Here is a 21,790-nt window from a genome sequence, read left to right as displayed (position 1 = left end):
GGACGTACAAATCGAAATTTGCTTCACGGATGGAACGTACAAACATCAGCAGCTTGACCTCCAAGGACAGAACTTTCAGCCAGTAGTCAAATTGAGGACTCTTGCGTGCTTCCTGCATGCACCACTCATCCAAGCTTAGAGCCTGCAAGGCACCTGTAGCACTGCAAACTGCTCCTTCCATGCACCTTCCACCATAAGCATCATTGAGGAGTGCATGTAGACTTGCTGCAGTAACTTGATGTGACGTGGTGTGCCCGAATGAAAGAATCCGATGTGCCAGAGCTTGCAATATTAGCGTCTGTCAAGGCATTCGTCCAACCGCTATCTTCCAGCCACTCTCCAATGAGCTGTTATAAAACAAATTAAAAATGGAAAATGTTAAAGCAAGCCTTGATTGTATAACCCTTGAATGAATCCTAGGCGTCCCCCTTCTTTTTTCCAATGAAATAAATGTTATGAAAAAAAAGAATATTTGAATGGACACATAATGTTCAATGTGGAAATCATCATAAATCATTAGCAATGACACCCATTTGGAAATTGTGAAAACTAATTTACTTCGTGAGGCTTAGTGCAAAATCTCTTCCCCAGAAAATCTGGATCTGCCACTATTATGAAGAGACCAGAACGATCCTTGATTTCATTTGAATTTTATTCACAAAGTAAGAATTTATAATTAACAAAACAAGACAAAAACATTGCCTTATAATCAGTAGCCTAACTACTGTCTAAATTGCAGGTGTCACTTTGGACTCATTTTAGGTTTCAAATTATAAAAAGCAAAACAAAAATATTTGTGTCGTCTCCAAATTGTGCGGGATACAGGCCACCCTCTTTTGCTCTTTAGTGATCTACTGGTTTTGAATTTTTAACTTACCTTGAGGATTGCCATCTCAATATGGAGACCTCCCAGCATCATAACAATGGAGTCCTCTCCATGCGTTGTAGGCCAGGACCACTGCACTTGCTTGGCAAGGACAAACAAAGGTTGATCTGCCGTAAGAATGGGTACTTGGCCTGGGTTTAGATGCCGAACAGCAGCACTAACAACATTCATTGAATGCTTGATCATCCCAACAGAATGGGCGCTATCTGGGAAGAGTGGCATTAAGGCGTTGATTGCTGGAGGGGGGGGGGGGGTTAATTCTTGCTGTCTGCTTGCATGGTACGCTGCCCATGATAGCCATGGTGTATCACCATCAACACCTTTCGTCAAGGCTCTTTGTACCGTTTCCATCCACTGTTTTTCGTCTGAAGTTGCCTTATTCACTGCCTGAAGGTGATCGGACCGTACATACTCGTACCCAGCAACTTCTGGTGCAATGAATTCCTTTGTCTTCAAAGCAGCTGGTGGTACAGACGAGTAGAAGGTTGGTAGGGAGACAACTGCTTTGGTAGTGCTTGTGGTTTCTTTGCTGATCAGAAGAAGACTACGGTCAACGCCAGTATAGGCATGTGATGGATGCTGCATGAGAGAAATGCCTGTGCCGTGGAACGAATCTTGAGCTGTCATGGAGCTAGGATTATGGTCAATATTATCAACTGCTGCTGTGGTGAAAAGTCCATGACGCATTTTGGGTGGGCACACAACGTTATCGGCTTCAAATTGCTTGCAAACTCCATTTGCCAAGTCTGATGAAAGCTGCAGAAGCCTGTCATAGGAAACACACATTCCCAAACTGTAGAATGTGTCCACTAGGTTTCTTTTTCTTGTTTCACCATGCAACTTTAATGCGATGTACAATGTCAAGGGTGTTTCCCTCTCCCGTCTATGGCGCAAGTTGACGTCTGTTTTCTCTTGAGGTTTTGGTGCTCTTCTGACACTGTTAAACATCAAAAGTTGGGATATTGATAAGGCAGACGGTGTTCTTGAGGAGTTACCAGATGCCAGTTTTGACTGTTGCTCAATATTGGGCCCTTCCTGTATCATTCTCACCAAAGCCAATAAAGAGGGAGGAACAGAATTTTGCTGACTTCCTCTTTGAAATGATCCAGTGAACAATAGTTGATTCGTGAACATTTCACGACGTACAACTGATGCGGCTTTGGCCAAGTACATGGCATCATTGTCACAGTCACATGCCTTCTTCAAAGCAGCACCAAGAAAATGGTCACTTGTCAAGAGAACATCACGACCCTCTGTGTGAGCTGTGAGATGAGGAATGACTGCCAGTAGGCGATTTTTCAGCCTGCTACTGTGGACTTTTGTGCCACTTGATGCACCCAACTGTTCAAGTCGCTCTTGGTATAAGGCAACAAGATGCGATAATTTGAAGACAGGAGATGCATCTGCTTCCTTGAGGAAATCTTCAATGTAAGCAACAAGTTCTGCCAATGCAATACCATGGAGATGAGCATCAGGTCCCTCAGTTTGCTCACACTTATTTACTCTGGATACCTTGTTGTACAAGCTTACCAAACACTTGGCATGATATCTTGCTCCAATAGCTATCATATCTCCAGTAGCCAACTTGTGAAGAAGCCTGGTATCTTGTAGTTCAAGGGCACATTTTCGAACCCTTGAATCCAAATCGAACGTGGAAGCTTGATGGAGATTTATTTTTCCAGCTGGTTCTTCGCAGAAAAAACACACTGACTCGTACTCCAATTGCCTCCCACCACTTGCCCGCCGGGTTGTTGGCCGAGGATCAGATACATTTTCTTCTGAGGATCTCGTTTTGAAGGCTCGCTTCAACTTTATTTTACCAAATTTCAGCAAACAACTTTTGTGCCATACTGCAGAATTCATTGAGAGAGTTGCCTCTATGCCTGGGCCTTCGTCAAGCCTTCCGGTATCTATGTCCATAGGCATACAGTTTAACTCCTGGAATGTTGAAAGGTTGTGGGTGAAAGATGTGTATCCGAGGCCCTCGGTTTCTTTCTTAGTAGATTTTGCCGGACACTGCAATGTTTCCTCACTGTCACGTTGACATAAAGCACAAAGTTCCCAGGTTGTTGAAGCTTTTTGCAATTTAGATGTGCTGGGTTGATTTTCATCAACCAGTACAAGACGTTTGGGCATGGTTATTGGTTATAGACCACTACCGGCCATGCACTCTAGTATCAGATATACGCTTTCAAGTATACATGTAGTGGTTCCCCAAAGTAATCAATGTTTCTATCACCACCATCAGCTAGGCAATCGGGATGCATAGGCTAGGCCTCCAAGAATAACATTGTTATCCCTGTGACTATGCTAGGCTGGGATTACTGTAGTACTGGATGCACATTGTGAATGGGCGGTCTGAAATGTAATAAGAATACAGAAGACCATAGATAAAAAAAAATGGTTTTTACCTTAGGGGGGGGGGGGCCTAAAACTTTCCAGGGCATTTCTAATCTACATTAGACTTCAAACTAATTTTAATGGACAAATCAAACAAAAAAGATCATGGGCAATTCCAGCATTTTTTTCAAGACAATGAAATGTGACATGTCTGGCAGATCGATCCAGCAACTATTATATCTATTTAACAATTCAGAAAAATGATCCAAAACTCCTAGTCTGTAATATCCTTAACCACTACTGGATGGTGGATGTATAAGATATAATAATTACATTTTCAGGTTAATTCACCGAGTTCTGAACAGCTCAGTCACAGATATTATATAATGCTGAAAATGATCCCCTACACTCATGAGACAAATGTACAAGAATACAATAATGGAGGCTGCCATCTTGAATATTTTATCCCCTCAAAAAGGAAAAATACCCAAACTGGATGTTACTTACATCTACAAGAGCGGTAGATATTATCACTACCACCTACAGCTATTCCTCCAGCTAGGTGCATATGCTAGTCTTCAATGAATACAATCTGATTCTGTGACTATTTTTTGATAGGCCTACCATGTGGTACTGGATACACGTGAATTGTAGTCTGGAAAACGAAACAAAAAATGATACAGAAAACTTAAAAATCAAAAGTGGTTTCTTCATTCAATAGTTGCGCAACTAGCAGGAATTTTCTAGGACACACATGTACAAATAGTACAATCACTGTACAGTCATTCTCAATCATTATTATTTATTAAAAAATAAAACTCAATTTTTCATTTAAGCTATGACTGTGAGAATGGATGCTATCATTTAGAATTTAAAGAAATGGAAAACGCCCTTACATTTATAACATTAATTTTAATAGAGAGAGTACTCACGTCGTGGTGAGAGCTGTTATTATTATCACAAGAACCAGGGCTCCAGGCTGTATAGGCTAGGCTTCCAAGGAAAAATTATGACCGCCTTTCAACCTTTCTATATAATTAGGCCTGCTGCAGTATGGATGTCAACGTGATGGGCTGAGTACAGAAACAATACAAATTACAGGGTGATTGTGTAGGCTCTGTATTTAGAATAAGAGAACAATAATCTCCTTTATCGTTATCACCAAACTAGTTAGCAAAATCTAAACCAAAAGGAGAGCTGTCGATAGAGCGTAGAATTTTTATTTTTGAGGATAATTTTAAGTAAAACGACAAGAAAGACAGCAACATGTAATATAAAAATAAAGATGACGATCATCGCGACAAACCGTTAGTGAGCAAAACGGTGTTAATTCGCATAGCATCAACTGTAAGAATGTCACATTTGTAGATTCTGTTCAACATTAGATTCTGTTAAACATTAAGAAGAAAGGTGTCTTTCAAATCCAGAGAAGTCTGTTGTTGGGTGCAGAAATCATTTTGGAATGGCATGCCGATGAAAACACTCTTGACTTAAACTTGACCAAAACGAAAGAGGGGCCCGTGACTACGCAATCGTCATTACAAAAGAATTAGCCCTAGGCTAGGCCTAACTGTTAAAGTTAAATCTGCATTTCACTTTTTTACTGAACCATTCCTAAACCTTTCTAGATCCACAACAAATCTATAGTCGTTTACACTCATTCTGATAAAAGAAAAATGAACTCAAACTATAATTTAAAGCAAACAAATTCATAAACTTACCTGAAAACAACACAGCAGAAAACACTCAAGGAGGCTGCCATGTTGGATTGTAAAACAGAAAAGCGCCCTCAAGAGTTGGCTGCTACTAACATCATTACTATGATAATCATATCTTATCATAATTATATCATTGTTGGAGCATGAATACACTGAGATGAAGATTAGAAAACATCCATATTTGTCATATTTCTATACAGGATATGAACTCGATCTTAAATTCCAGCATTTCCTTTTTCCAAAATGTAATCTTTGCCAGTCCTTCCCCGCCTTTTTACAAATGTAGGCCACGCCCACAAAATGGGTGGAAAATAACAGGTGTTAAAATGCTAGAATGTCTTATTTTATGTTTAAGCTTATGTCAAACCATAGAAAAACAAGGAAAATGGATGTTAAATACACTTTGTGTGAGTTTAAATTTTTTGCACCCCCTTTTTCAAAAAATCAAGCCCCACCCCCAAAATGGGCAAGATCCAGGATGGCTCCCGATCTTAAAATGATTCCCAGCCCATTTTGACCCCACATGCCAAATTTCATGCTTTTACCACAAAGTGCACGATTTTGGCCAAAAATGGACCTAAGCAGCTCCACTATCATGACTAGTTGACTTCTCTTCAGTTTTTGGTATCAGACTAGATCATGACATCATAAGAGGACATTAAATCAAATTAAAAAATAAAATAAAAATACAATTCAATGAACCATACATTGCAATATGGATAGCTGCTGCCTTGAGTATTTTTCTGTTTGCAGGATGCAAAGGTTAAATGGATACAACGCATCAGGAGTTGGTTCTCTGAAGGCAGGAACTCATTACTGTGAAAGCACGATGGCAGGCAGATCTTGGCAAGGTCTGCACTCTGCACGAACAAACTTGGATGGAGATGCTGTCATTTGTCGCAGCATGGTGGAATTTTCCCTCCATCGAAAACTGCTCTATGTGGATGTACCGTGTGTTTACTGAGCTGCGACAGTACAAGACACATTGATCAGCGTTTTGGCATGAACTCTTGAACGTTCAATTAAGCAATGGTCTTACAGTGGCAGATGTGTCACTGTCGTATTCATGGTTCTTATTTGGATTCTGGCAGGGATTGAGCTCTGAGAGATTGGTAGATACCAGTGCATGGTATCTCAGATTTGGCATCCGTATACGTACAATTGAACTGACAGCCCGAATTAATGGGCAACTTTTTATAGGCCAGATTTGCAGTTTGTCTTCTTAACAAATGATTTACATCAGAAAGCAGTCATCTAAACTGAAACAGAGTGTTGCATTGGTAATCATCATATTTTTGCTGTCGGTCAATTGTTTGAGTTACAGTTTGATCAAGTTGACGAACAGGATCGATGATGTTTCTTATAGGCATGTTAATGACATCATTGCTTGTGACTTGTATCAACAAAGCGATGCTGTTCCAGCTGAAATTAGAAATGTATAATTAAATGTATATATCACAAGGTATGTGTCTGACCCAGAAAAGGTGCCGCTAGCATTTTTGGGCAAGCTATGTAAATGTAGGCATACTTTCTCCACAACTGTGTTCTTGTAAAACACACTACCTCAGTACTTTATGCCTCCTTTGTGAAGGACAAAACATTCTTGTGTTTAACAATCTTGTAATTATCACAAAGCATGCCCCTTATGGCTTTCTATATTATTTGACAACTTGTGTGCGCTTTAGTTTCCTGGTGCACTTATGTATGGCCACGGGAGCAAGAGATAGGTGATGTGGCCAATGTATCTCACACTTTTTCATGGCGCCATTTGGAAAGCTTCTAGAGTACTATTATTTTTCCAAAATGGGTTTTATTGGTTTCGCCTCTCCTAGAAGCAATTACAACTTGTAAGATATTTTCCTTTTAAGTTGTCGGTGACTCCCACCTTTAATTTCAGGCTGTATAAAGCTTGTGCTGATTTCACATTGGCACTTTTGCTTCCACTTCTTGGGCGTGATTATAAAGGTCGATTTGGACAATGGAGGTTATCGGCTACTTGCTTTTGTCCTACATACGTGTGCATACCTGTAATTTCAGAAGTAAATAGAGGTATACCCGATTCAATTTACTATTAATTAAAGTACTATGTCCGGTGTATTAAGGCCGGCGGACATGTTTAACAACATTACTGCATTGATAGTAATCATCCTTCTGTGTCATTTGTAACTAGCTATAATTTATCACATCAGTATCTTATAAGTTACAATCCAGCAGTTAATTTGAGGTAATCACGTTTTAGATGGATATGGCCTGGAACCACTTGTTTTGGTTTACAGGTACATGCATGTACCTTCGGCTCTGTACCCAGCTAAGTCTTGGGTCTGTGCACTCTGTGGTGCCAGTGGTTGTATTTTGTAGCTTCGGCTCTGTACCCAGCTTAGTCTTGGGTCTGTGCACTCTGTGGTGCCAGTGGTTGTATTTTGATCACTCAGTAGTGTTCAAAATCATGGGACGTGTCCCATGTTGTTGATGTGACCGGTTTGCCCAATCATCGGTATCCGGCACAGTTATGAATATGGAATAATTGGAATGAATTAAAAGTTTTAAGTGACTGTGGCATAAACTCAAACCTGCGAGTAATTACATGTGTTTTTGTTATTTGAGTCCGAGTATAAGTTCCCATTATACAAAACATCAGACATAGGTTGTCAGATAAACGCATTCAAAAGATGGTTTTAATGCCTACTACTTGTCATCATGCTGGATTCCTTGATGATTTGTGCTGTGGCGATGTTTTTAGACAACATGTAGTGTATCAAAACGGTAATGCTGTCGAAGTCATTTTGTATTTTGTTGAAATAGATGTTTGCAACCCAATTAGCACAAGGGCATCGATTCACAAACTGGGAATGTTTTATTTTACATTGGCAAACATAGACTTATAAAAAAGGTTAGCTGCCATACGCCTCGTATCAGTTACATCTTTTCACATTATTCATCGATATAGTGTTGATAAAGTTTTGAAACCATTTTATGATGATAGGGTGAGACTCTCTGATGGAGTACAATTCAGTAGATATACCGGGGAACATATACTTTTGAAAGGTGCATTACTTGCAGTAGTTGCTGACACATCAGCTAGTCATCAGCTCTGGGGTTTTAAAGAAGGAGTTGGTGGTGCTTATGCAAAGTGTATACACTGTGAATGTTCAGATGGAGAGCTTCAGGAACATTTTACTGAAAACCACATTCAGCTTAGAAATAAAAATTCCCACCGGCAGCATTGTGAGGAAATAAATAGTGCTGCAACTGAATACATGAGAAAACACCTGAAAACAACTTACACATTAATAGATTAAGCATTCTTAAAGATTTTCCAAGCTTTAATGTTACCAAAAAGTTACCTCAAGACATTATGCACGTCATATTCGAAGGTGTCCTTCAGCATGAAATCAGGCAGATACTTTTCCATTTTTATGAACAAGGCGATCTTGACACTAGAGCCTTTCATATGAAAATGAAACATTTCCCATATAGTTATTACAATCAAAAGGATAAGCTTTGTAAAATTCAAAGGGTTGTATTAACTTCAGATGACTCGAGAATGAAACAAACTGCCAGTCAGATAATGGTATTTGCTAAGGTACTTCCTTTCATATGGAAAGGACTCTTACCAACTGATAATGATTTTTACAGAATCATTGTTGGGCTTTTGAACATATATCATATTCTTATGTCTCCTGTTATAGCTTGTGCTACATTAACGCTATTGAGAGAGATAATCGATGAGCATTTGATTAATTTCAAACAGTTATTTCCACTGCGACTAAGGGAACGAGCAGTATGAAAAGATATGTCTAAAGAATTCCAGAGTTTGGGACCTGCAAACTTGACGGTATTATATGAGAGGCTGGTACGGGTAAGAAGAAGGTGGTATTGTAGAGCTTGGCGAGTGGAATGAAAGTGGATGGAACAATTTCTAGAAAACAAAGAGGCAAGGCTATTCGGAAGTTCGTTATGAGCCATTTGAAACATGAATGCATCCAGCTGAAGAATGGAAAGGTCAGCCACCTTTAAAGTTTTATGATGGCTGAAGAGAGGATAGTTATGGGCTAGATAATGATAATTACTAACAACGCGGATAGCCCTTTTCTGTAGAAGAAGACTTCTATTAGTTGTGGAGCCCGGGAAGCATTACCGGATACCCCAGGCTAAAATGCCAGAATTAATGTATGATAAGACCAGAGTGTTATACCAAAAAAGTAGAATGTGTTGAGGAAGAAAATGACCTGATTGAACTTCTTGCACTTGAAGAAACCTTTTATTATTAATTAAGCCTGCTGTATGGCTTACTACAAGGCTTACAAACTACAACAGTCGTTAAGTTTATTATAGAGGTTCTGAGGTAACAACTTAAGCTGCAGACGATCATCGTGGCTTACAATAGCTGCTGGAGTCGCTAGACAGCCACACAGGGAACGCAGCCGTACGAAAGCAAGGTCAGTACACGTTCACCGCTATTCACCGTAAAGGTGTACACCACAGCAGGAGCACCGACACCTCTTCCGATACTTGGCACGCTCAACCACCTTGGCTGATGCTACTCCCAACGCACGGCTTACTTATGTTCTCCTCTACAACGGGGAACTAAACGCTACCGGGCTAAGTGCACACAGCTCGCCGGCAACAACCTAGCGATCTCGGCTCCCTAGTAAGCGCTACCCACGGCACAAAGCCGATCCTAGTAAACCACACACACAAACCACAAACTCTACAAAGTTCGTGCTTACCTCTACACCACACGTTTCACCCACACAGACGACTGACTGTTGACCCACGAACTGCCATTAACGCTCTGACTGTCTAACCACGTGTGTACGTCTCCACAGAACACAGAACAATGCTGGGCGACGCGCAGCCAATTACATCTCTGCGCGCAGCACGTACACTAATGCTCCACCCCGTGACATTGCTCACTGGGGGGAAATCCCTAAATTCTGCTAGTTTCCTAACCAGCCTACATGTTTAGAACACTATCGCCACACAGGACTGGGCAAAGCCTGGAACGTCCTCGTCCAGAAAAGCTTAACAAAAAATAAAGAAATTGTCTCTAAAACTTAACTGTTTGTATACAATTCAATGTAAAACATAAGGTTTAACCTTTCCTTTATAATACAATACAAAACATAAGGGTCTTTTCCCTTATACATCAATAAGAAAGTTAAGGGGGGGGGCTGATGTTGAAACTCATTAAATATGCACAGCATCTTGTACATAGAAAAAGGCGACTTTACTTCAAGTCTAAATTTATACAATCATAAAGTCAAGTCTAAATTTATACAATCAAAATACACTTAGTGTTACTGATGTGGACTTACACATATACACTTTTTTTCTCTATAAAATACACACTTCTTGAAAAATAGATAAACCTATTTTATACAAAAATAACGTTTTTCCAACCTTTAACAATTATAAAGTGGTCTCTATTACAATGAAAAACAAGTATAAATAGGAAGAACAAGTTTAAATATGAAAAAAACAAGTATAAATATGAAAGAACAAAATCACCCTGCAAATCAAGTCAACAATAAAACATAATTGGATGATTAAACTTAGCACACTAGTTGTTGTCCGGACTTTCCCATACTGCGTCGATCTTCGCCTGGAAAGTTCGCCGTTTTTCTTCCTGTCTGACCATTTTGGCTCCGACCCATTTCTCTCGGACTATGTGTTCTTTGATAGTAGCAAGCCTTCTTTTCAGCTTCGGCCGCCTGATTGACGATTCTTCGTGTTGTCCGTGTTGTCCTTCGTGTTGAGGATGCTGTTGACGCGACCGGTGATACTGATCGGTGTCCTCCCATGAACATCGACCGGGGCTTTCCAGTCAAGGGACGGACTGGTGCCTGCTGCACTGGTGGGACTGGTGCCTGCTACACTGGTGGAACTGGGGGAGGAGTCGCTGCTCGAGGGGACCCGCTCCTCACTAGGGGTGAGATTGGACAAGGGGATAGCGACAGCGCATCTGGATTTACTGATGTGCCTTCCTGACCCTCTACAGGAGGTGCTGGTGCGGCTGGAGCTTCGGTGGGCCCTGTCTGGCTCCACCCTGTCTGGCCGTTCTACCTCTGGCCGGATGGAATCGCATTCCTGCACCCAACTTGGGTGGAATCCACCGTAGTGACGTCTCATGGTGTCGCTACGTGTTGACCTGTAAGCGCATCTCCGGCAGTAGAGATACATCACTGGGCCATGTGACTCATGGACATGTCTCCACAAGCAACGTTGACGTTGCCAATACCAATTCAGGCACATTGTGCATCTGAACTTTCTTAACTTCTTCTGCCACCTCTGGGCTTCGTTCTTATTCATCTTAGATCTGATGGAATAACAAACCAAAACGACATGGTTAAAATTCATCTACACACTGGCTACATCAACTAGCAATTAGGCCTACTCTACATAACGAAGGGGAAGTCGCCTATTACGCCTTGGGTTGCGCCTTGGCATTTGTCCCTCGTCTTCCAAAATTGACCTTGGCTCTTCCTCTGGAGCCCCTATCAGCTTTTCTGCTGCAGTTTCTTCTGCTGCAGTTTCGTCTGCTGCAGTTTCTTCTGCTGCAGTTTCTTCTGCTGCAGTTTCTTTTGCTGCAGTTTCTTCTGCTTGAACCCCCTCACTAAGGTTCTGCCCCTTAATCTTGTACTCCCAGGGTACAAGGGGTTCACCCGTGTATGGTTTTAGCCTATCACTGTGTACCACACGCGGCTTGCTTCCTGGTCGCAACTGAATGCGAAATGTCACATCTGATAAGTGGCTAACAATTAGCCATGGCCCCTCCCACCTAAGCACCAACTTGGGGGACACGCCCTTCTTTCTTGCTGGATTGAAGAGCCAAACGAGTTGACCTTCTTTGAAACCTCTATGAGCCGCCCGGCGGTCATAGTTTCGCTTCTGTCTCTGGGCAATCCTCCCGAGACACTCATGGGCCCTCTGGTGTGCAGCCTGCATATTCTTACGCAAGTTCTCTGCAAAGTCTAGCCCATGGTCGTCATCTTCGACCTCTTGACACTCTGTCAGTAAGTCAATCGGCAAACTGACTTCTCTGCATAGCATCATCATATTTAGTGATTCACCCGTAGAATCTTGGGGTGTACACCGATATGCGAATGTGGCATACGTGAGGAACTCTTCCCAGTCACGTTGTCTCTTCGGACAACCGAAACGATGTTCAACACCGAAACGATGTTCACAAGCGTTTTGTTAAAACGCTCGACCAACCCGTCAGACTTCGGATTGTAGGCGGTGGTACGAGTCTTAGTGATGCCTAAGATCCGCAACACCTCGCCAAAAACCTCGGACTCAAAGTTACTGCCTTGGTCCGAGTGCAGTTCCTGAGGAACCCCGAACCTGCAGATAAACTCGTTAACCAACTTGAGGGCAACTGTAGTGGCAGTGGCATCCGGAAGCGGATAGGCCCCCATCCATTTTGTACAGTAGTTAGCGACTACAAGGATCCACCGATTCCCACTTTCGCCTCTGGGCAGTTGGTCTGAGCAAATCGATTGCCACCCTCTCCATGGGCACACCAACCCTATATTGCTGTAAGGGTGCCTAACTCTTCTTGGCTGGCGATTTCCGCCTAGCACACATGTCACAACTACGAATAAACGACCTGATATCGGCCGCTACGCCTGGCCAGTAGTACCTCAGCCTCACCTTGACCTCGGTTTTTCTAACCCCAAGGTGGCCGCTGAGCAGCCCTCCATGCAGCTCTGACAAGACTTCTTTCCGATGGTCTACTGGCAGCACCAACCGCCATCGTACCACCTTCCCATCATCAGACTCCCATCTCCGATAGAGAATTTCATTTCTCACAACCAACTGGTCCCATAACGACCAAAGTGTCTTACTACCTGCTTGGGTGTGGGATACTTCGTGCCAAGCTGGGCGACTGTCACAACTCTCTTTGACTCTGATGAGCCAACCCATGCAATTGTCGGCCAACTGGGCCTCCCTTAACACTTTATTTGTCAAAGTCGACTGAGCCTCTATGCCCCTAGCCAGTGCCTCCTCTGGCTTGGCCTGGCTCCCCAAATCCTCATTGACCTCAGTTTTCTCAGCAGTGTCCTCACTTAGGCCACACTGCATACAGGGCCGTCGAGACAGCCCATCAGCAATACCGTGTTTCTTTCCCGGCCTATGCTGAATCTCTACGTCGTACGCAGAAATAATCTGAATCCATCTTGCCACCTGACCTTCGGGGTTCTTAAAGTTGAGCAACCACCAAAGTGCGGCATGGTCCGTCCTCAACGTCACTCTTCGGCCGTACAAATACTGCCGAAAGTGCATAATGTACACGACAACTGCCAACAATTCTCGTCGTATCACGCAATAATTGCGTTCAGCCTTGCTCAGCTTACGGCCAGCGTAAACTAGGACTTTTTCCTCTCCATCTTGTACTTGGGACAAGACTCCACCTATGCCGTCTCCACTGGCATCTGTGTCCAAGAGAAAATCGACCTCCGGAATTGGATAGGACAATATCGGGGCAGACTGGAGCTTAGCCTTAAGCTCATCAAATGAAACCTGGCACGCCTCGCTCCAAACAAACTCCCTCGCCTTTTCTGTAAGGGCGTGGGGCAGACTCGCAATTTCTGCAAAACCCTTGATGTACTTCCTGTCATAGGATGTGAGGCCCAAGAAACTTCTCACATCCCTTACACATCGAGGTACTGGCCAATCGGCACAGGCTTGGACCTTCTGGGGGTTTGTTGCCACCCCGTCTGCTGAGAAAATATGGCCCAAATAACTCACTGGCCGTTGAAATAAATGGCATTTGCTGGGCTTTAACTTGAGCCCAGCGTCTCTCAACCTACCCAACACTACTCGGAAACGCTCCTGGGTCTCCTCAACCGTTCGACCAAACACAATGATGTCGTCTAGGTAAATCAATAAGATTTCCCCTGCAGGCCCCTCATGACCTGCTCCAGAAGGCGCTCAAACGTTGCTGGAGCGTTGCATAACCTAAAGGGCATGCACTTCCAGCGGTAGAGACCATTCCTCACCACAAAGGATGACTTTTGGCTGGCGTCTTCATCGAAAGCTACCTGCCAGTACCCTGACGCTAAATCTAAGGTACAGAACCATTTCGCCCCATGCAACGCATCAAATGTCTTATCAATGTGTGGCACTGGGTAAGCGTCCTTGATGGTGACATCATTAAGCTTCCGGTAGTCCACACAGAACCGCTTTGTCCCATCCTTCTTACCAACCAGGACAATGTTCGCAGCCCAGGGGCTGTCAGAAGGCTCTATGATGCCTCTCTCCTGGAGTCAACAATTTGCCTCTGAATCTCCTCCTGGTAACTATATGGGTGACGCCTTGGTCGTTCCTTTACCGGCCTTGCATCTCCAGTATTGATGTGGTGTCGAACCACATCAGTCCGACCAATGTCAAACTCACCCCTCGAAATGACATCTTGAAATTCTCTCAAACACCCTTGGGCCAACCCATGGTGTTTTACATCAACGTTGGCTATACACCGTTCGAATAGATCGACTAAGTGTCCAGGTAACCCAGGCTCTGCGGAACATGTAGCCACTTTGCCTACCTAAATTGCACTCGACTCGACCGCGGAGATAACTCCTGCGGTTGTCCCCTTTCTAGCTGTCCTGGTCTCAGGACCAGGATAGAAAACTCTCAGCGGAACGTACTCAGTCCCTGCTTCTACCAATGATCGCCCTAGCGCTAAGCCTTTCGTGGCTAACTCGATTCCTCCCTCAAGAGGTTCAACAATTGCTGGCCCAACAAGCCTGTGACAATTCTCAGCCACTACTCTGGGCACGAAAGCTTCGTGACCAGACGGTATCTCTGTGGTCTCTGCCACCAACACTCTACCGACGAACGGTTCACCTCCACCATCGGTACATTGGATGTTCTCACCATTGAGCATCCACCTCTTGCTTAAGAGGTCCAAGTTCCCACCTGTAGTCAACAAAAAATCCATACCTAAAATGCCAGTGCACCTTATCTCTGCAAAAACTGCCTTCACCGGGGAAATAGTACGACCAATCTGAATGTCTACCCATGCCGCTCCCAGCACTTTCAGTGGTTTACCATCAACCTGCTGGACGCTAACCTCATGTGCGAGCAAGGCAGGCCTTTGCTCTTTTGGCATCTGGTAGTAGATCCTACTGCTAATCAATGTATCAGTCGACCCAGTGTCTACTAAAAATCTGCATTTCGTCTTCCTGACAATTCCTTCCACAAATAAGCCATGCTTTGGGCTCTTGACCACACTTGGGGTCACAATAAATCTCTTGTCGCATCTTGTTGCCTGCGAACCATTTTCCCCACCAAGTCGCTTGCAGCGAGGAATGTAGCGGCTTCCTCGTCATCCCAGTGGTTAGCCTTCTTACTAGACTCAAAATGTCTGTGATACTCTCTCCACAAGACCTTACCACTATACCTATCGGGAATGATGTTTGGACGGTGCCGCTTCCGTTCCAACTGCTTCTTCAACTCACTCTCATTACATACCCTTGGCTCACTTTTTAATGGCCAAGGGCCTACCGACGGGACAACTTCAACCTTTCCCGATCGGTCACCACTATTGCCTACTCAGGTAGCAAAACTCATTATTTCTGCCCTCAACTTTTCAGGGGTCAAAACCTCCTGTCCCTCTGCAAAGGGATTATTCCGTGTCTAATCACTTCGACCTGGTCTTATGTTACTCAGACCATCTTCTTTATACGCACCAGGCATCTTAGCTACAGGTGTTTTACCCTCTACCGATAAGTCCAATGCAGGTTTCCTATTAAGGGTGTGCTCTCCCTAAAGCTCACCTTTTTCAAGCCCTCATGGACTATTTCCGGCGACATGGCCACACTCGGCATCATCGTCTTTGCCCTGAACGACTCATAGCCAGTTTCGCTTGGGACTCGAAACTCAATTTCCGGGTAAACCCGAAACCGACACTTCTCTAGCTCAGCCTCTTTTGCAGACTTTTCTAGCTGCAACAACTGATGCTCCATCTGCAAGCGACTCAATTCCTCATCGAGTGCCTGCACTTTGCTCTCACCTGGTGAGGCAACCGCACAACGCTGCATGCTCATGGCAACGATATCCGACAACGGACTCTTTTTAACAACACCAAACAATTTTGTAAGCTCTCTCCAAAGCTTTCGACTTATTAGCGAATTTTACTCAATCAATTCCGATCCCACTTCTGACACCATTTTGTGGCGGATTGCTCCCGAACCCAGTTACTTCCTCGGACCGGAGACTAACGAGCAGCCTCAAGGCAAAGGGATGCCAGTTCGTTTTGGTGGAAATATATCGCCTAAGGAATTGATTGGCTAACTCTGCTCAATAAGTCAAAAAAACACAACAGGACACCTGATTTCGGACCACAATGATTTAAATATGGTTTATTGAATCAATAATTGCCTTATGAATGATTGATAATTAAATGACCTGATTGAACTTCTTGCACTTGAAGCAACCTTTTATTATTAATTAAACTTGCTGTATGGCTTACTACAAGGCTTACAAACTACAACAGTCGTTAAGTTTATTATAGAGGTTTTGAGGTAACAACTTAAGCTGCAGACGATCAACGTGGCTTACAACAGCTGCCACACAGGGAACGCAGCCGTATGAAAGCAAGGTCAGTACACGTTCACCGCTATTCACCGTAAAGGTGTACACCACAGCAGGAGCACCGACACCTCTTCCGATACTTGGCACGCTCAACCACCTTGGCTGATGCTACTCCCAACGCACGGCTTACTTATGTTCTCCGTTACAACGGGGAACTAAACGCTACCGGGCTAAGTGCACATAGCTCGCCGGCAACAACCTAGCGATCTCGGCTCCCTAGTAAGCGCTACCCACGGCACAAAGCCGATCCTAGTAAACCACACACACAAACCACAAACTCTACAAAGTTCGTGCTTACCTCTACACCACACGTTTCACCCACACAGACGACTGACTGTTGACCCACGAACTGCCATTAACGCACTGACCGTCTAACCACGTGTGTACGTCTCCACAGCACACAGAACAATGCTGGGCGACGCGCAGCCAATTACATCTCTGCGCGCAGCACGTACACTAATGCTCCACCCCTTGACATTGCTCACTGCGGGGAAATCCCTAAATTCTGCTAGTCTCCTAACCAGACTACATGTTTAGAACACTTTCGCCACAATATCAATATTACGAGCAATAATTTTACATAAATAATCGATGTGAGGTTTCCATGAAAGCTTGTTATCAATGAACAAAACAAGAGATTTAGTACAATAAGTATAGTTAAGATTGGAATTACCAATAACAATATTGCTGGGAGGAACATCGTACACATTACTAAAAAACATACATTTGGTCTTTTGGATATTTAGGGAAAGCTTGTTAGATTTGATCCAGTTACAGATAAGTACGAGTGGAGAGTTCATTATTTCAACCAGCGTATTAATGTTTTTGTGACTGTAAAATAAGTTAGAGTCATTTGCTAAGAGGATAAAAGAGACAACATCACTCGATTTGCAAATATCAATTATGTAGATAAGGAAAAAAGCGGCCCAAGAATCGAGCCCTGGGGAACTCCACATGTAAGAGGACGTTGGGTGGAAGCATTGCCGTCAATGAAGACATATTGATTTCTGTTAGAAAGATAACTTCTAAACCACTCTAGGCAACTACCTCGAATACCATAATAATTCAGCTTGTACAACAGTATATTGTGGTCCAAGGTATCAAAAGCTTTAGAAAAATCAAGGAAGATGCCCAAAGTGTGTTTAGAGTCATCCAAACTATTCCCAATTTTTTTCAGTTAGATGAAGAATAGCATGAGTAGTAGAGTGTTTTGCCCGAAAGCCAAACTGTGAATTATGTTGTGTTTTTGAAGAAAGCCAGTGGTACGGGTGTAAACCAGTTTTCAAGTATTTTGGAAAACAGAGATAGAACAGAGATAGGACGGTAATTGCTGACGAGATGAGGGTCACCAGTTTTGAAGATTGGAGTAACCTTAGCTACCTTCATTTTATCAGGAACTATTCCAGAGAGGAGCGACAAGTTAAATATGTAGGTAAGGGGGGCAGTGATGGCAGACATGATTTTTTTTTTATGACAAATGGCATGATGGAATCAAAGCCACTACTTTTTTTTGTTAGCCAGATTCTTAACGACGTCGCAGACTTCTTGATCGGTAATGGGGGTGAAGAAAAGGGAATGCGAGTTAGGTTCTGAGAGGTAGTCAGAAAATGTAGCAGAACAGCTGGGGATGCTACTTGCCAAGTTAGGACCAACATTTGCAAAGTAGCCATTAAAGAGTTCGGAGATAGTCGAGGAATCCTCAATGAGCTTTCCATTATGAGAGAGCTGGGAGATAGTCTGAGGAGTTTTCTTGTTGATGACAGAATTGATGATCTTCCAGGTGTTCTTGATGCTGCCTTTTTCTTTATCAAACTGGGTGATATAATATTTCTTTTTGGCATTTCTGAGAACATTAGTGAGAATGTTTTTGTATTTTGTGTAAGCAAGATGATTGTCCGTATTGCGAGAGGTAAGAAATTTGCGATATAATTTATTTTTGTGGTTAATCGAGCGAAGGATGGAATCTGTGATCCAAGGAAATTTAGGAATTTTCTTGGTGTTGCGTTTAGCAGCAAAGGGGAATATCAGCATTGTTGATGCGCTTAAATGTGTTCACAAAGTTGCCGTATGCAAGACTAGGATCCTCAGTGCTGTAGATTGGCGACCAGTCTGCTGAGCTTAGGTGCTCATGTAGTCTATCCAAATTAAGTCCTGTTATAGTTGTAAGCAGAACCTGTAGAATCAGAATTGTTGGAGTAAGTGTTGGAGATAGGAATAAAAGTAAATATTGGGAGATGATCAATTATGTCAGAAATTAAAACATGAGACGTAGGTAAAGGAAAAATATTTGTGAAGATATTGTCAATTAATGTATCAGAGGTTTTAGAAATCCTTGTAGGTTTGTCGATGAGAGGAATAAAGGAATGAGAAAAAATAGTGTCGATAAAATTTTGGGTAGCAGAACAAGTGTCATAATTAAGAATATTGATGTTGAAGTCACCTGTCAGTAAGCACCTATACTTGGCAGTTTTTGCAATGATACGTTGAAATAAGAGCATGACGTCAGAATGAGGAGCTTGTGGAGGTTTTTACATAGCACCAACAACTATATTATTAGCAGCAGGGGATTAAATCTCGATGAATAGAGATTCTAAGAAATCAGTGGAATGAGACAGATCGTCTCTAACCTCGTAGTGAATACCTGAACGAATACACAGTGCAACTCCACCGCCACGTTTAGAAGACCTGTGGTTGGTGATGAGAGAGTAACCAGGTAGGGAGAACATGTCAGGGGAAGTATTTTTGAGCCAGGTTTCAGAAAGGGCGATTAAAGAGAAGTCTCCATGTATGTGGAGAGTATCTTTAAGTTGTTCAAATGTTTAGTGAGGCTTCTGATGTTGAAATGGATCATTGAAAGATCAGAACTGTAGTTACGTGCATTATTAAAACAATCTAAATCGCTGGAATACAAGCAGTTGTTGACGATTGGCTAGTGTTGTTGGGGTCAGCACGGAAATTGGCAGCATCAGAAAGATGGGAATTAACCAAATCAATCAGATTGGTGATAGTGCTGGAATGGGCATTGGGAGTACCTGTCATGTCAACAACAGATTGAAATTCATCGGAGTCTAACGAGTTGAAAGGTAAGGGTATTGAGAGACACTTGTGGCAGATCCATGGATCATTAGAAGACGACAAACTAAGATAATCATTGTAGGACAAACTAGTACATTTCAAATGAATTCAACTGTTACATCCATCACAGAAAATACCACCTTGAGTAAACTTAACAGGGCATTTACAAGAAATACAAGGGAACTTAACAGGCATTAACTAAACAAACTAACAGGACAATAACAAAAAGTATAGAGGAACTTAACATGCAAAACAAAACTTACAAAGCAATGAACGATATTGAGGAGCAACGTAGGAAATGACAATGGAGTAAAAACAAAATAAATGCGAGTAACAATGAAATGGTAAATCAATTATGATTGCAAGGCAAACAAAATAAATGAAATTAATCAAATTAATAAATAAATCGATAAAAGTCACTGCACACCTAAAATAAACCAACCAAATAAACGCTAATCAGCCATATGGGACACACCTTGACTAGCTAAAGTCAAAATGATGTCTCACACAACCAACCAGCGCCGCTCCGACCAATTCACTTCAAGTGTATTAGTATTATGTGGATGAGTCATCAGCATTAGTAGCATATAGATATGGACTGTAATACATGGCAAGGCTGATGAATACAGTTACAGGGGTGGGTGAAGATGAAGAATGTTCAGAGTTTGGCGATGTCCTGGTAGTTGTGTGCATGCTTACGTGTTGGACGTGTTGTGCATGGGCTCGTGAAAAAGTGCATATTTTCACATTTTTCCAACTCCAACCCGCATCTTCATTTGGATCTTTGGGATATTAAACCCTATTTCCCTATTGAGTCTTATTGAGTCATTTTTAGAGTCATTTTTGTCACCCATCCTGCCACACTTAGGTTTAGTCTGGTGCCTGTCTACATAATTTAACACCTCAGCCTAGACTGTGTCTAGACTACAGACGTGAGTGACTGAATTCGGTTTCAACCCCAGCCTGCATTTCCAGCTGGATTTTCTGGGATAGTTAAACCCTACTTCATCCCAGGTTTGTCTTTTCCTGTGTGCCCTTTCATCATTTGGAGTCTTATTCAGTTATTGAGTCATTTATAGTGTCATTTATGTCACCCATCCTGCCACACCTTGATTTAGTCTGGTGCCTGACTACAGAAGTTAACACTTCAGCCTAGACTGTGTCTAGACCCCAGACGTGAGAGACTGAACTCGGTTTTCATCCCCAGCCTGCATTTCCACCTGGATATTTTGGGATAGTTAAACCCTTATTCATATCTGGGTTGTCTTTTCCAGAGTACCTTTCATTATTTAGATTCTTTTTGGAGACATTCTCAGGATCATTTTTGTCACCCATCCTGCCACGCCTAGATTAGTCTGGTGCCTAATTACAGAATTTAACACCTCAGCCTAGACTGTGTCTAGACCCCAGACGTCAGAAGACTGCAGTGACATTGGTGAGAGATTCCTTTTCTTTCTTTCTATGCATTGCCTACCTCATCAGTGGCAAATATGTTAGCCATGGCTAGAAATGCTTTCTATGTATTACTGGGCATAATATCCATCAACTTCATCTACAAACATCGGCAGGAACATTTCGTTGAACACCTCGGCATAGTCTGTTCTTCTGTTACACCTCATGACTATCTAAATCGTCACCGACACCACGAAGTAACACTCTACCGTGTTAAAGCGTATTTTTTTTTTTGATTTTCAGTTTTTTTGGATTTTTTAACATTAATTATTAAGACCTACCATTGCACGAAGTTTCAAAGCTTCAAGAGCTTTACTTTAATAATTACGCCAAGTATCCATGGCAACTTTTGCGCAAAAGTGACAATTTTCGTTTTTACGAAGTAACACTCAAGTTCCATTTTCCATTGCAATGCATGGCGCGCACTCTGCTCATCAGTGAGCAAAAACGTTTTCACGAAGTAACACTCTTCTTGTAACAAGTTGTATGAGCGCGCACGCGCTGACCTGAAGTTGCACTTTCCTCGTGTTAAATACATTGAAGAGTGTTACTTCGTGAAAACGAAAATTTACAGTTTCGCAGCTTTTTCGGTTTCACGAACTAGCACTCATCTTTTTTCTCTTATTTCTTGTTTATTTAATACACAAACGAGTGAAAAATAGCAGATTTAATAAATTCAATTCATCAACTGCCACAACGAGAAACCCAACTGAAAATA

The 21,790-nt window shown here is 42.5% G+C and overlaps 1 protein-coding gene and 1 long non-coding RNA gene across 2 annotated transcripts; both read right to left on the bottom strand.

Moving 5' to 3' along the window:
- Window positions 1–200: 200 nt before the first annotated feature.
- Window positions 201–2,455, bottom strand: LOC119733071. Its single transcript, XM_038206652.1, has 2 exons — window positions 878–2,455; window positions 201–347 (listed from the first exon to the last, which is right to left on the bottom strand). Exons 1-2 carry the CDS (start codon window positions 2,453–2,455, stop codon window positions 201–203), a joined length of 1,725 nt encoding a protein of 574 aa, XP_038062580.1.
- Window positions 2,456–3,801: 1,346 nt separating this feature from the next.
- On the bottom strand, window positions 3,802–5,164 carry LOC119733444. The gene is made up of 3 exons (XR_005271830.1): window positions 4,948–5,164; window positions 4,159–4,299; window positions 3,802–3,881 (listed from the first exon to the last, which is right to left on the bottom strand). It is a non-coding gene; the product is annotated as an uncharacterized LOC119733444 (long non-coding RNA).
- Between the last annotated feature and the right edge of the window lie 16,626 nt (window positions 5,165–21,790).

Source organism: Patiria miniata, unplaced genomic scaffold (assembly GCF_015706575.1).
Source record: "Patiria miniata isolate m_02_andy unplaced genomic scaffold, ASM1570657v1 HiC_scaffold_25, whole genome shotgun sequence".
NCBI lineage: Eukaryota > Metazoa > Echinodermata > Asteroidea > Valvatida > Asterinidae > Patiria > Patiria miniata.
This window is presented reverse-complemented; position numbering and strand designations above follow the sequence as displayed.